At 36.0% G+C, this 16,965-nt stretch overlaps 1 protein-coding gene across 1 annotated transcript in view; it reads right to left on the reverse strand.

The window, feature by feature from the left end:
* The window catches only part of Smp_136470 (putative rho/rac guanine nucleotide exchange factor), a gene marked incomplete at both ends in the record, with an annotated part of 49,812 nt that overhangs the window by 26,105 nt on the left and 6,742 nt on the right, over positions 1-16,965 (reverse strand). The window contains 2 exon segments of the mRNA XM_018790196.1: positions 1,031-1,390; positions 7,595-7,671. Of these exon segments, the coding sequence (XP_018655564.1) occupies positions 1,031-1,390; positions 7,595-7,671 (437 nt within the window).

Genomic DNA, 16,965 nt, shown 5'->3' on the forward strand with positions numbered 1-16,965 from the left:
GAAGATTCTGGTAAATTCCATATAAACTCTAATGCTCTATTAGTATACCTTGGTCGTTTTTGTTTGGATTATTGAAACATGCATATTCTTTTCCCTTTCAATTCTTATTCGAGAAAATCATCGTAATCAGGGGGGAGAACAGATCCTGGGGAAAGAACACAAAAGTCACATCACTATTGAAGGATTCAAAAATAGGAACTTCTTTGACCTCATCCATCTATATCACCGATTCGGCGAGACTATAATTTGTGGACGACCTTTGAACGAATCTTAAGTGACCTTGAGAAATGTTAGCCAATCAGAAAACAATTAGTATAGAGTAAAAATATATATATATGGATACACTTCTTTTATATGGTCCAAAAACTCGACAAGGTTAGAAGAAGGTTCAAAGGTTCCGAAATCGTAATGCATAAGGTAGAGGAACTCATCCATATGGCTCCATAATAGTTTGTCTCTGGAGCCATGATAAGGTTACCAAAACCCTCTCAGCCTCGACTACATAGCTTCATTATTGTTTATCTGTAATCCGGTTGTGTAAATTTATCATTTTTATTATGGATATGTCCCTACAATACTCATACCACTGAACAGCCATAGCTTCAGTAACATTTGCGATTATTGCAGCCAATGTTACTGCTGCTTTTATTATACAGTTGGCGGCAATCATTAAAATATGACTTAGTCTCAATCTGAATCCAGCGATAAAGGTTCCTATCCTAGCAAACGTCTTCCTTCAACATATGTCACATCGATGGACAAAGTCACAGTAATCTGCAGAAGGTCTACAAGTCATTTAATTACCGCAATTACAAATACAGGAAGTTCTTAGTAGTCTCATTTGTTGTAGCCGCTTAATTGTCAAGTTTTCTCTGAAATCCCGAACCGAACGTACATGAGCGTCAGGTACTGAAATTGGCGCCATGACTTTGAAATCTCTCAAACGCCCCTGATTGGCTCGTTCATAAATTATAGTCTCTCCACCAATTCTCTAAAGAACAAAAAGTAACAAAAAAAAAACTTCACTTACTGAAGAAGACTTAACAATTTGTTCCCATGATTCTTCAATAAAAAATAGACTAGCTAAATCTTGACTATCAAATGGTTGATTATTTGGCAGATTTTGATGTTGAATTTCTTCAACACGTGAATAAGAATTTGATCTATGTCGAAATATTTCATCAAGACTTGAGATTGCAGATAATGGTGTAGGTGTAGGTGAATTTTCATCGAATAATTTCTGTCGCCCTCCTAATAAATTTACTAGCACATTTGGGTTTAATTCACATAGACAATCATTTATTAATTGGTCAGATAATGAATACGAATTCATACTGTTACTTTTTTTATAAAAATCAAACCAGTTTTTCAATGCACCAGAGGTTGTATCCTGCAAAAAAAAACGGAATGAAAATTAGATATATCAGTATATGGTTGTATAGATTGTTGACTTTTATTGAGATAACAAACCGATTAATATTAGACAATCATTGAAAATTTGAAAGGACCAAACTGCTGTTTCGTCCTAATATGGGATGGATAGGACACACATTGAGGAAATCACACAACTGCGTCACAAGACAAGCCCTCACATGGAATCCGCAAAGCCAAAGGGGAAGAGGAAGACCAAAGAACACATTACATCGAGAAACGGAGACAGACATGAGAAGAATGAACAACAACTGGATAGAACTAGAAAGGAAGGGTTAAGACAGGGTGGGTTGTAGAATGGTGGTCAGTGGCTTATGCTCCATTGGGGCTAACAGGCGTAAGTAAGTAAGTAAGCAGCGATGTGCACCCACCACCCACGTGGGACTAGAATTTGGACTTTTAGTTGTACATTAACGCTGTCAGGTGCCAGATCAATAATCTGGAGGTTAGGAGTTTGCGCGTGAATCCGAAGGTTCTGGGTACCAGTCCTCAGTACAGGATCTTGCATATCCACTACAGAAGAGTCCCATACTGGGGCGAAACAGCCTTTCAGTATTTCCAGATTTCCATATTGTTCTCAGCTAAGGTTAGGGTTTTTTTCAATAATTGTCACCAGCTATAATGTAAAAATGATGTGTAGCCCTATTGATAAATGGATTCAGCTCAAATATACAGGAGGTGCTATCGGATTAGTTTGTCCATAAAACATAATGGCATTTGATTAAAGTTTTTTTCGGGATTAAGAGTTCAGAGCTAGAGTTTACAGATGATATCGATTTTCTTGTTATATATAACCTACAAAGACAGAATCGCGTATCTTAAACTTTTATTCTATCGTTTTGTTATAGTGGTAGGTGTCTGAAATTTAGTATTGATACACGACCACCCTTAGCTTTCTTTCAACCAACTGCCACACCAGTAAATGTCAAGGATAGAGATAGTTGACACTTGAGAATACGTATTACATATCTCGACCACCTCAGTCGTTGGAGATTCGCCACCTTATCAACCCATTTGATATCTTTAACTGTGTATGTTTGACTTCGGTACCTTTCGCCCACTGATTACAGCATACACGAGCAATGTTTAGGAAGAATTTATTATCAAATACCAATAATCTACGAAGGCCATTTTTATAACCTTAAAGTAAAATCGGGTTGGTGGACACAGAAAGTTCACATAGAGGGGGAGTTGGAAAACCCTGATTCCAAACCAATGGTGCACATAAGCTCCAGTAACCTAAGGGAACAAATGACATATGAATCAATCGTTGGTCACTGGCTACCATGGAACTGCATCTCCTTACGATGCTCCAATGCCTTATGGATCAGACCTATAGGTCAAAGTCTCCGGGTGTGTCCCCCTAAGAAAACCATTTGCTTCAGTTTGAGCACCTAGGCAGTATCACAGCGCTCACACAAATCAAATGAGATTCGTGTGGTGCATACATATCTGTTGCCTAGTCTCATCTTTCTATCCTATATACTTAACATTAGAAACAAAAAAAAGGAAAGAAATTCTAAATGTTTACTATGTTTTGTTATACAAGTAACTCCATATATTGTCTTGTGATTCATATGAAGTACGTCATTCATTTATCATGTTGATGATACAATATAAAAATCATTCAATCAAATCATTCATTGTTGATAGGTGTCATTTAATGTAAACTGTGTTTTGAAATGGTACTTGATAAGCATGAGATTACATTTAAGAAGTGTACAACTATATTGAAATGTTTATATTTAGCCCAATTTACTTTATTAGTCATTCTATACTAATTAATGAATGAATAGTACTTGATGTCATGTAGTACAGTGATGCTCAAAATGGTAGCTGGAGCTTAATACAGCTAAATGTGGATGGATATGCTTCGGTGATACATCATCATACAATTAAGATCTTACCATAAATGATGAAATGTTATCTAGGCTACATACAGTAGTAGACTTAGGAGTTAGGTACTCCTACGACTTATCGTTTACAGAACAGATATTGAAACAGACTTCCAAGTGAAGATTTGTAGCTCAGGTGGGTGATTTTGATGTAGGTTTGTTCTTTGAGCTGGATGGTTTGGTCGTGGAGCTTTCAAATACGTCACTTCTACCCGAAGTTTGTGCTGATGATGTCGTTCAGAAGGACGATGAAAGCTCCACGACCAAACTATCCAGCTCAGAGAACAAATCTATATCAAGACTTCCAAGTCTCAACGTCTTATAGGTTACATAACTCGAAACTTTTTTAACAATGAATCACATATTTTAATGTACAAAGTTTGTGTTCGACCACTACCAGAATACTGAGCGTTTATTCTTAGTAGCGCGCGCATAAAGGATAAATTAAGGCTGAAATCAGTACAGAGATGATTTACACTTCGTATTCATAGAACTGATTGTACCTTGACTTATAATTCTAGATGTAATAAAGTTGGATTCGACCCTTTATGGAAGAGGAGACTCAAACTTAACCTTATCTTCTTTTTCAAATTACTTAACAAACTATCCTTCACATCCAACCAGGCGATTCAATATGCTGAAGCTTCACATTACGATATTCGTAACTCCTTGTCTTTAGCGAAACAAACATATCCCAGATCTTCTCTCTATAGGAATTACTCTGCCTGTAAATTTTCTAGACTCTGGAATAATCTACCACAAACTATCCGTACGATAAAATCTCTTCCATTGTTCGTTCACTGCATTGATGCATACTGCTCCCCTGAAAATGCATTAAATGTTCTAGCGCCCGTAAGTGTATCTTACTCCATAAGTGAGATTATAGGAACTTTAAATGTTTAGCCATTCTTATTAGTGAATTCCCTAAGTAAAACCCCTTACCTGCTATCACTTTACGTTAACACTGTCCCTAGCAACCTTAATTCATTTGAATAGTATCTAACATGAATAGTGGTAAACCTGACCGACATATTTTGGTAATCATTGTTTTGTTGTTCCGTGCTCTCTAGTTTCATTTTGCTTTCTCTAGTTGTAGATAATTATCAATAATTCGTTCTGGCACTGGAAATAACCTTCAATAACACCGTTCATAAATCAACAGGCTATCCATTTAAGAAACAAAAAATTAAAAGTTCTCTGCTGATGCCTTGGATTTCTGTAATACATGTCAAAAATGTATTACCTAAACAATTACTGAACTAGCAAACTTAGAACAGTCTTATATCACATATGTGTTCTCTACATCTGATGTTACTATTTATATCAACTTGATCATGCCTGTAAATTGGCGTGAATTATGTAATTATTATTTTCAGAAGATATATATATTATTATTATCACTCACGCCACCACCAGCATTTATTCAGCTACTTAGATACACGAACTTCTCAACTACTTCAATCTGCTCACCACCCAGGATGAGTACAGGATTAGAATCCTACCAGTCTTGTAGAAGTACTTTGCACTTCGAAGGTGCAAAGCGCATACCATACCTACGGACAATGATTGCCAACTGATTAAGTGCGGATTGCATGGCTTGACCATTATCACACAGTAAGACAATATCATCCTTTCTCCATTGTTCCATTCAAGCAGTGGGGTTAGATAGGGTTACCCAATCTCACCATTACTCTTCGACTTCACCATCGATGATATCTTGTTAATGAAGTTATATAGTTGAATTCATGAGTCATTTGAAGTTAGACCACTATGGAATACCTGAAAGCACTGGCCCAGCTTCAATGGATTCATGAATTCAACTATAGAATTACTAAAATCTCCACAAAACCTCCTTCTGATAATAAAGTTATAGTATGTTCAATAGGCTAAGTAACTCAATATTATAATGATTTTTTTTCTTTTGGTATTTAGTAAATGGGGTTAATTAATTAGAAATTTTAGACTTAACCTTCAACATATTTGGAACTTACTATCAACATACAAATAGAAACTTGAAAATCATTGATCAATCATTGATTTTTATAAACGTTTCAGTTTCATAGGTGGTCAACTGATCTCAATTATATGATCTCTAACTATGGTACTGAAGGTTATCACTTAAGATCTTTTAATAAATATCCAATTAAAAACCACCAGATATGTCTTATTGAATGAAACAAAGTTTCAGGGGTTACCGTCCGACTGTTTACGATCATCCATCATTCATCATTCCTAAAGATTATAGTTACTGATACGTATTTGTGTTGTTTAGACAAAAGATAGTGGCTGTCGGCTTTCATCATCCCTATAAGATAATAATCTTCGGAAGAAACATTTGTTCTGAACTTCTCGATTTCAAACTGTTCTCCAAATGTCACCAATCTTTGACTATTATAGCTAGACCTAATCTATATATAGTCAAAATAAGCTTATTAGTGATTCATTTCTCATTCCTTGGATATGAAAGCCATTTCTTGACCATCATAATCACTTGTCATTTGGTGATTCGCGGTTTACGTAGTGTATCGAGCCCATTAACTAAACTACAATCATCTCGTCAGTGAATTATTACGAGATAGTTTTCAAGGGCTCTACTCCCGAGATTGTGACTGATATAGTTCACATATATTAAGAGTCGAACAGCTATCGCCAAGGGCTTCGGATCACCATCTCACTTTGTCACAAATTGTTTGACTTTGAAATTGCACTATTGTTCACCGACATAATCGTCCTAATGGTTTACCATTTACCATGAGATCCGAGGGGCTAAGGTTTGATCGCTACTAAAGTTATGGTTGCTCACTGATAGTGAGTCTCATACTAGTGCTAAACACCTATGTAGTGCTCTCTGGTTCCTAATGGTACAATAAGTGAGAATACTGTGAAATAGCATTAGCGATAGTTATAATGATAATAATAATAATAATAATAATAGAAGTAATATTATAATGAATGAGAACACCAGTGGGGACAACCGAATGTATATGGACACAAAATTACATAATCTCTTAGTAAAAATCTGAGAACCATACAGTTAATGCTTCATTTACAAAATGTTAATCAATTATCTCAGACTTGACTGTTTCTTCATTTTCACAACAATCATTCTCTATTCTCGTTCTCTTTTCTTCTATCTTTTTAACCTTCTGCCACCAGACATTTCACTTTCGGTTGATGATACATACACAGTATAACAAAACACTTTACATAAAATAGCTATATTTTAGGCTGTTAACTATTGATACAACCTTATTTCATTTTTTTCTACAAAGTCTTGTGTCAGTTTTAAGGACGAAAACAAATCTGTTGAGGCTATAGCCTCCAAATGCCCTGATAAAGCCGAGAGTGAGGATAGTCCGCTCTCCCTCTCAAAATGCTCTCACATGATCACGTGTATATAGCCTCTCCTTCTATCGTTTTGTTATAGTGGTAGGTGTCTGAAATTTAGTATTGATACACGACCACCCTTAGCTTTCTTTCAGCCAACTGCCACACCAGTAAATGTCAAGGATAGAGATAGTTGACACTTGAGAATACGTATTACATATCTCGACCACCTCAGTCGTTGGAGATTCGCCACCTTATCAACCCATTTGATATCTTTAACTGTGTATGTTTGACTTCGGTACCTTTCGCCCACTGATTACAGCATACACGAGCAATGTTTAGGAAGAATTTATTATCAAATACCAATAATCTACGAAGGCCATTTTTATAACCTTAAAGTAAAATCGGGTTGGTGGACACAGAAAGTTCACATAGAGGGGGAGTTGGAAAACCCTGATTCCAAACCAATGGTGCACATAAGCTCCAGTAACCTAAGGGAACAAATGACATATGAATCAATCGTTGGTCACTGGCTACCATGAAACTGCATCTCCTCACGATGCTCCACTGTCTTGTGGATCAGACCTATAGGTCAAAGTCTCCGGGTGTGACCCCCTAAGAAAACCACCTGCTTCAGTTTGAGCACCTGGGTAGTATCACAGCGCTCACACAAATCAAATGAGATTTGTGTGTCGCATATATATCTGTTGCCTTTTTGTACCAATATTTATATGTTTAAGTAAAGTAAAGTAAAATAGTAAATGATAGCTGTAATACTTCAGACTTTAATTTCGTCCATCGCATATCCTCTGATGATATAAGAACCTTTTCAATGATCTAAAAGTTTGATTAATATTACTGAACAACAACAGATACAAAATGTATGCAATAAGAGAAACTATGAATAAAGTAATCAGACATACTTTCTATTCAAAACTTACAAATGGAGGAGCTGATCGTCTTTCCATTTTTCTTGTCGGATGAATACCAGGAGGAGTGACTTTGTTCTTATGGATTTCTATAAATTACAAATAATAGAATAGAAATAATGAATTTGACAATGTTCCCCCCACACCAAATTAAGAGTAACGATTTATATATTTCATTGTGATTCTTTAACTGAAAGCTTAAGGAAATCGTTGATAAGCAGATTAATATGACTGATTGATTGATTGATTATTAACCAATATCATATCGCGTGTACTATATTGAGATGTTAGATAGTAAGATGTAGTGGACAAATAATCCTGGACTTATATTTCATGTTAGTTGGGACTCGTTTACAAGGTGTCCGTGCACTTTCTTGGAAGAACTGATTCGACCTACTAGTTTGTCTCTTCATGAAGATGGGCAGTATGTAAATACATTTATTATATCTATAACATTGTAAACGAAGGTACTATTATGGCGTGGGTTATTTATAACCACATAAGTAGTATATGGTGATGGTCAGGGATAGAATGTATTTTGGCAGAGGATCGATAAGGAAAAAATAAGAATAAAGCGAAATCAGTACAAAAATGCATGAACAATGAAATCAGATAAGATGGGCTGATATTTACAGAAGGAAAAGTCAAGATTGAGACAATTGATTGTTATTTTGCAAATTAACTGTTTGTTGTATGGTTATCAGATTTTAGTGAGATAGTCTGTAATGTTTGCTTAAATACATTCGATTATCCCCACCCGCGTTGTTGTCCACTACATTAATATGGGACTCCTCAGCGATGCACACCCACGATCCCGCATGTGGGACCAGGATTTAGACTTGGAGTTATCCATAAACACTGTCAGGTGCCAGATCAATAATATGGAGGTTAAACGTTTGCACACGAGACCGAAGGTTCTGGGTTCGAGTCCTCAGTACAAAATCTTGCATACCCACTACTGAAGAGTCTCGTACTAGGACGAAACAGCCTTTCAGTATTTCCAAGTTTCCAGTGATAGTTTGACTTTAATAGATTTATGATCTCAATGAAATTAGATATAGTTTGAATTTGTCAGCAAGAGCAAATAACAAAGCTAAGCTTAAAACAACATATACTTGTTTAGATTAATCTAATCATTTACAAGTAAGTTGTAAGTAGTTTCATTCAAATTTTATTAAGATAGCTTTTGAATAAGTCTAGTATTCACTCTTCCTGTGTTCTTTTTCGGATTGGATAAAGACTATAAAAGAAAACCTCATAGCAAAATGTGAAGACGCGGATCGGCGAAACAAGAGCAGCATATGTACAATTGAAAAACATCTCGAACTCAAAACAACTGTCAACCAACACCAAGATCAGAATTCTCAATACAAATTTCAAGACAGTTCTACTATATGGGGAGGAAACCTAGAGAACTACGAAGGCCATCATTCAGAAGATACAAGTGTATATTAACAGTTGTCTACGCAAAATACTTCGAACCCGTTGGCCAGACACTATCAGCAACATTCTACTGTGGGAGAGAACAAACCAGATTCCATCTAGTGGAGGAAGAAATGAGGAAGAAGTGCTGGAAGTGGATAGAACACATATTGATGAAGGCAGCCAACTGCATCACAAAGCAAGCCCTCACATGGAATCCTGAAGGTCAAAGGAGAAGAGGAAGACCAAAGAACACATTACGCTCAGAAACGGAGACAGACATGAGAAGAATGAACAGCAATTGGATAGAACTAGGAAGGAAGGGGTAGGACAGGGTGTGTTGTAGAATGGTTTTTAGCGGCCTATATTCCGTTGGGAGTAACAGGCGTAAGTAAGTTAGTAAGTCCGTTCAAAAAAATGACTTAAGTATTGATAAAGTTACTGATCCATGTAATAAATGTCTTTCTTCCATCAGAAATGTAACATCATAATTAAATTTTCTCTCCAAATGGTTCAATTAAAAGTGGACTAAATTTACTCAAGTAAGAGATTTGAAAAAAATTGCGTTTTTGTCATAGTCTAAAATTAGTAGGTGAGTATACGTAGAGATGGGATTCGTGCTTCGTCCTACTTGGGACTCATCAGCTAGATGTACATACATCCTGGGGTTGATGTTCACTACATGACTCGGAGGCAATACCATCTTTTTTCAAATACCATTACATTATCTACCTAGCTACTAAGTTCAGATAGTCACTGATCTAAGTAATGGGGTGAGTTTTAATCTAGTCAGATATGTTGTTTAAATTTTCCGATTGATGTTTAGGACTACAACTGATTAGTCTCTTATTGATATGTGCATCTTATACTGATTGTTTCGATATTACCTGAAGTCACAAGCATTATAACCAAAGATGAATGTACATATGTCGATAAGAGACTGATCGATCACATTCCTAAACATCAACGGGAAGATTCAAACAACCAATACAAAAATGAATCAGTAGAAGAATAATTCATATTCACCTATCACTGGATAGTTCTGTTAAGAGTTACATTGTCCCATTCAAACAAACACACTTACTATAGGCTTATCCAACGAGTTATGTAAATGGAAAGACTAAAGAACGATTAAGATAATGATTGAAGAAGCCCAATATGAAAGTACACAAATCATTGGTATACATACGATTGTTCTTTTGACACAATCAGGGGGCATGTAATTTAAGACTTTAAATAGCTTTATAATCGAATTCTTCCAGTAGTATATCTGATTATTAATTTCCCATCTACCGCTTAACCTTAAGGTTATTTATGAGCACAGGTATTCAATTTACTGAAACGTGGAGAACTACTACATCCATTGTCAATAAGGTACAAGTATTTATAAACAATTGTCTGCGCAAAATACTCAACATTCACTGGTCGGATACCATTAGCAACAGCGTTTTATGGCAGAGCATAAACCAGCTTCAAGCTCAAGAGGAAATTAGGAAAAGACGTTGGAAGTGGATCAGACATACATTGAAGAAATCACCAAACTGCATCACGAGGCAAGCGCTAACTTGAGATGCTGAAAGGAAGCGGAAAAGAGGAAAGCCAAAGAACACATAACTCCAGGAAATAGAAGCAGATATGGAAAGGATGAGCAACAAATGGAAAGAACTGGAAAGGATTGCCCAGGACAAAGGTTGGGTGGAGAATGCTGGTGCGCTGCCTATGCTCCTACACGATGTGGGGTAACAGGAGTAAGTAAAGGAGTGTTTAATTTGCTTAGACTTATAAAGTCTATCAAGTGGATTTACTTGCATGAAATCCATAAACTTACAACATTCAATTTGTATTCATTACATAATATCAATAAACAGTTCAACATCATTAGTAACTTTTAGTTTGTTTTCTAGAAGGCTACAACATAGAGGTCACATATTTTGTATTAGAATAATGAGAAATCTTAAATTTATGATGAAAACAACTGTTTCATATATATTCTATCTATTTACCGATTCTTCTGTTGATGATAATTATAAATTAGCTTTTATTTTAATAGTTGAGATCATGAGTCAATTAAAGTTAGATCACCATGGAAAACTTGGAAGCATTGGACGGCCATTTCGTTCTATTATGGGACTCCTCCACAGTGCGCAATTACGATCTTGCCTCACGAGATTCAAACCATAGGACCTATCAGTTTCGCGCGCGAGCACTTACCCTCTAGACCACTGAGTCGGCTGGCATCCAAGGGTGTTAATGTCTAACTTCAACCGATCCACGAAATCGAGTGACATATCCACCAATTTGAGTTACTTTCTGCCAACATTGAGTACACTTGGTGTATTGTTATATCTTATTAGTTCATTTAAATGTAAAACTATACAACTAAATTAACAGTAAAATAATGCCTTAATATTTTCATTTGATATTAGAATAGAATATAATAATCACTAATTATTTGTCAAAAATAGTAGTGGTATATAGGTTAATCATTCGCGCAAGAGACCGATAAGTCGTGGGTTTCGAATCTCGTGAGGAGAGATCGTGAATGCGCACTACGGAGGAGTCCTACAATAGAATGAAATGGCCGTCCAATGTTTCCAGGTTTTTCATGGTAGTCTAACTTCAAATGAATCATGATCTCAACTATTAAGAAAAGCAGTAGGTTATTGTTTGTTTCGATAATATAGCACGTGAATTGTTTAACTCACTGCTATTTAAATTTTATAAATATGAATAAGATCTCGAAATTCAACTCCATGCCCAACCCTCTTCCTTCACTCGGGCTTGGGACCGGCGGTAACGCTAGGAGAGCTACAGATGGATAAATTTAAGGAACCTTCTTCGACATTATGGTGTACCTGAGAAGATCGTCAACATCATATGGGATTCATACAACGGACTAGTCTGCAAATTCGTACATGGAAGAGACCTGACAGATGCGTTCCAAGTGAGGAACGGTTTCAACCAGGGCTGCATATTCTCACCCTTTCTCTTTCTTCTACTTGGTTGATTGGATTATGAAAACTTAGATATCTGACAGGAATCATGGAATAAAATGGACAGCTTACATGCAACTATATGATTTGGACTGAGCAGATGGTCTAGCTCTTCTACCCCATGCACACCAACTAATGCAGATGAAGACAACTAGTTTAGCACCAGTCTCTGCATCAGCATACACAAAGGAAAGTACAACACAGAGAACGACAACCAACCCAATCACAATGGATGGAGAAACTCTGGAAGAAGTGGAAACTTTCACGTACTTGGGAAGCAGCATCGATATACGTAGAGGATCTGATTCAGATGTAAAGACAGGGATTGGCGGATTAAGGACAGCATTCCTACAGTTGAATAGTATATGGAAATCAAAACAACTGTCAAACATTATCAATGTCACAATATTCAATACGAACGTCAAGAAAGTTAGTTCTATTTTGCGGAGCTGAAACATGGAGAACTACTGCAATCATTATCAAAAATGTACAAGTGTTTATAAGCAATCGTCCACACAAGATTCTCGATGTCCGTTGTTAACCGAATGCCATCAGCGACAGTCTACTATGGGAAAGAACAAACCAACTTCCAGATGAGGAGGAATTTAGGAAAAGACGATGAACATGGATAGGAGAAACATCACGGAAATCATGAAACTACATCACGAAGCAAGCACTAACTTGGAATCCTGAAAAGAAACAGAAAAGAAGAAGGCTGAAGAACACACAGCGTCGAAAATTGAAAGCAGTCATAAAAACTATGAATAGCAACTGGAAACAACTTCAAAGGATTGACCAGGACAGAATTAGATGGAGAATGCTGGTGGACAGCCTATACTTTTTCACGATGTGGGGTAACAGACTTAAGTAGGTAAGTAAGTAAGCATAATAGTAGGAGATAACATGTTGAAATAGATGGAATATAGAAGATACGACTTAAAAAGAGTAAGTGAATTGTTGGAATAAACCGTATGGAATAATATTGAAGCTCAAGATTTTATAAGAGTAAAGGGAATCAATGTATATACATTAGTGTGTTTATTTTGACCGATGTAGATCACCGTCTCCAAAGGTTGAGGATGAACCTTTACTTGGAAGTCTATATCTCCTGACACAGCTGAACTCAACAGTGAATGACTTAATGGATTGAAGCCATGTATTGGTTAATCTATTTCCAACTATCTCTCAGTTCAATTTCATGTCAACCAGAACAGAACATCGATACTGTCAATGATCGGTCATCTGTAACATATGCCACACTCATCAATCTACTGACACAACACAGGTTAATGTGGTATATAACGGCTGTGAGGGTTAGAGATACTACCCAGTCTCCAAAACCGAGATAGTTGAATTGTTATTCGTTTCTATTATCTATTGGATGAATATCGAATGTTTTCACCAATACAGTACAACCTTAATGGATGAATGATTAAGAAAAGTCAATACGACAAATATATTGTACAACTACATTAGTAAGTAGAAACAGGTTAATTATTGTGAAAATTGACAGTTTACCAGGTATCTAATAAGAAAATAGTAAACTTTTATTATGAGCAATCAGTTCTGAAAGACGTTAATAAAAGATTATTACTGTGAGAATGTTGGTGGGCGGCCTATGCTCCTCCATGAAGTTTGACAGGCATAAGTAAGTTAGTACTGTGAAATCATACTGTTTAATTTAATAGACGGTTATATGAAAATATATATGTTGATGATCATAGTACTTAGAACAGTTGTATACATTTATTTGCTTTACTAAGTTGAATACTGACAAAATTAATGTCGTAGAATAGTAGTACACAAACCTGTAGTTGATCAACGAATGCTTTTTACGAACAATATAAAACTTTTTGCCCAGCAGCAGTAGATTTCAATATAAACAAAGGAAAAAGCAAAACTCTCCGATACAATATATCATGGACCGATCAAACTACACTTGACGTAGAAGCATTGGAGGATGTGAAAACCTTTACATATCTCGGCAGCATCATCGATGAACACAGTGGATCTAATGCAGATGTGAAAACGCGCATCGGCAAAGCAAGAACAGCATATTCACAACTGAACAACATCTGCAATTCAAGACAATTGTCAATCAACACGAAGATCAGAATTTTCAATACAAATATCAAGACAGTTCTACTGTATGGGTCGGAGACGTGTAGAACTACGAAAGCCATCATCCAAAAGATACAGGTGTTTATTAACAAACAGTTGTTTACGCAAAATACGTCGGATCAGTTGACCAGACACTATCAGCAATAACCTATTGTGAGAAAGAACAAACCAGATCCCATCTAGTGGAGGAATAAATCAGGAAGAAGCGCTGGAAGTGGATAGGACACACATTAAGGAAATCACCGAACTGCGTCACAAGACAAGCACTCACATGGAATCCTCAACGCCAAAAGGAGAAGAGGAAGACCAAAGAACACATTATGCCGAGAAATGGAGACAGACATTAGATGAATGGACAGGAATTGGATAGAACTAGAAAGGAAGAGGTAGGACAGACTGGGTTGTAGAATGCTGGTCAGCAGCCAATGCTCCATTGTGGAGTAACAGGCGTAAGTAAGTAAGTAAGTAAGTATAAAACGTTTTCTTTGAATATAATAATGAATGTTTCCATCACATGACAAAAGAGATCACTATGGCAACTAATTTATCATAGTACCTGACTTATAGGTTGTGTTAACACTTAATTTTAAAAAAAAAACGATTGAAATAAAGGTGTTTAAGTCATTAAGAGAGCACGTCTCTACGATATTAATCAGTCACTAGATAATAACATAATTGGCACACGTTCATTTTCAGTACCTAGTTAATAGTTAGCTAATTATTATGAATTAGAAAGATACTATTATTAACCTTATTTGTTCTTTAATTGATCACAGTTTGTAGAACACAATCTCTTTAAACTTAGACACGTATTGAATAGTAATGGATAATCTCTTATGATAATAATTTCTTAGGTACCTCTCTCTCTCTCTCTCTCTCCAAAATTTTATTGATTTCTATCCGTGGATACCACATCTTATACTACATGTTATGTAATATGAATCGGTTGAATCAATCTGTTGGTCAATAATATAAAGATTTTCTTATTTCAGATTTCGATTCACTTTAATTCAAAGCCTGAATTGGAAGATTCAAACAAACAATACTAAGTGAATTTAAACTTCACCCCATTGCACAAGCAAGTAGTTATCAGGACTCAGTGACCGAGTGGGTAGCGCGATCGTGTTTGAAGCAAAAGGGTACTGGGTTCGAGTCCCAAAGTGAACATCAACTCTGAGATGCAGGTACATCCAACTGACGAGTCCCGAATAGGACGAAATGCGCGTCAAACTGGATTCCACTGCTAGCCAATATCTGTCTTTGCTTATACTGCTTATGAATTTATACTATATGAAGGCAATATGCACAGTATGTACATATGGTCAATAAGAGACTGATCAATTGCATTGCTAAAACATCAATGGGAAGATTCAAACAAACAATATTAAGTGAATTTCAACTTCACCTCATTGCACAAGCAAATGATTATCAGAACTCAGTAGTTGAGTAGATAACGCGATAGCATTTGAAGGGAATGATACTGAGTTCGAGTCCCAGAGTGAACATTAACTCTGAGATGCAGGTACATCCAACTGACGAGTCCCAAACAGGACGAAACACACGGGTCTTGGATTCCATTGCTAGCCACTATCCATCTTTGCTTACAATTTATTCTTTTGTTAAGCTAGTCAATTTAGTTCATTCAATCATTTATGCATTAGAACTTATATTGAATTTGAAATTTATATCAAAAAAGTGTTAAACATAATAAAAGTTGATGGTTAAGTATGTTTTATTCTAAAAGACACAATGATAAAAGCAAAGTACTGCTCCATTGTAAGATTGTGATTGAAAGTAATTGACAGAAAACTATACAGTTTTATGGTTACTTGACATATCTCAACAAAGTGTTAGCGTTTTATGATGAAGTTGCCAACCCCATGTTCAGCCATCCTCTCTTATCAATCTTGGAATTAGCAGTAACCATAAATGTGATCCACGTGAAGTTGCCAAGGTGATGTACCTATATTTTTAAGAAACTGATGCTTCCTGGTTGGTCCTATCTCGTATCGTTCAGTTTCAAAACCTTAGTCATTCAGACCATGACTGATCACTGGATAGTTTTGATCAATATTATACTAGGATAACAAAATTGGTACGTAATACTTGTCTATCAAAAGTTATTGATAAGTCATATAGAATATTTAGAAATTTAAGTAATCTTTTGTTATAAATACAAAATTCAAGTTTTTCTGTTTAGCATGATTGAGGAAATCATCCAACTGCATCACAACACAAGCCCTCAAGTGGAATCCTCATGATCAAAGGAGAAGAGGAAGACCAAAAAAACACAATATGCCGAGACATGGGAACAGACATGAGAAGAATGAACAATAATTTGATCGAACTAGAAAGGAAAAAGGTAGGACAAAGTAAGTTGAAGAATGGTGGTTGGCGGCCTATGCTCCATTGGGAGTAACAAGCGTAAGTAAGTAAGTAAGTACACAATTCAAGTTCAAAGATGAACAACAACATTGAAGTTTTACATAAAACAAAATGTATATCATAAATCCCACTTCTATCTATCTTATAAATCTTTACAAAATTTATATACTAATAAATAATAATCAATACAAAGTTGTAAAGATTATGGATCATGAATATACATCACTGAAGAGTCTCATACTAAGACAAAACAGCCAATCAACACGGCCGTTTCGTCCTATTGTGGGACTCCTCAGGACGAAACGGTCGTCAAAAAGTGCTTCCAGGTTTTCCTTGATGGTCTAGCTTCAATGGACTCATGCTTTCAACTATATATATATAATAAACAATTAATCAGAAGGGGTTTTATGGAGATTTAGTATTTTCATCGTTGAAAGCGTGAGTCAATTGAAACTAGACCAC

Source organism: Schistosoma mansoni, chromosome W (assembly GCF_000237925.1).
Source record: "Schistosoma mansoni strain Puerto Rico chromosome W, complete genome".
Lineage (NCBI taxonomy): Eukaryota > Metazoa > Platyhelminthes > Trematoda > Strigeidida > Schistosomatidae > Schistosoma > Schistosoma mansoni.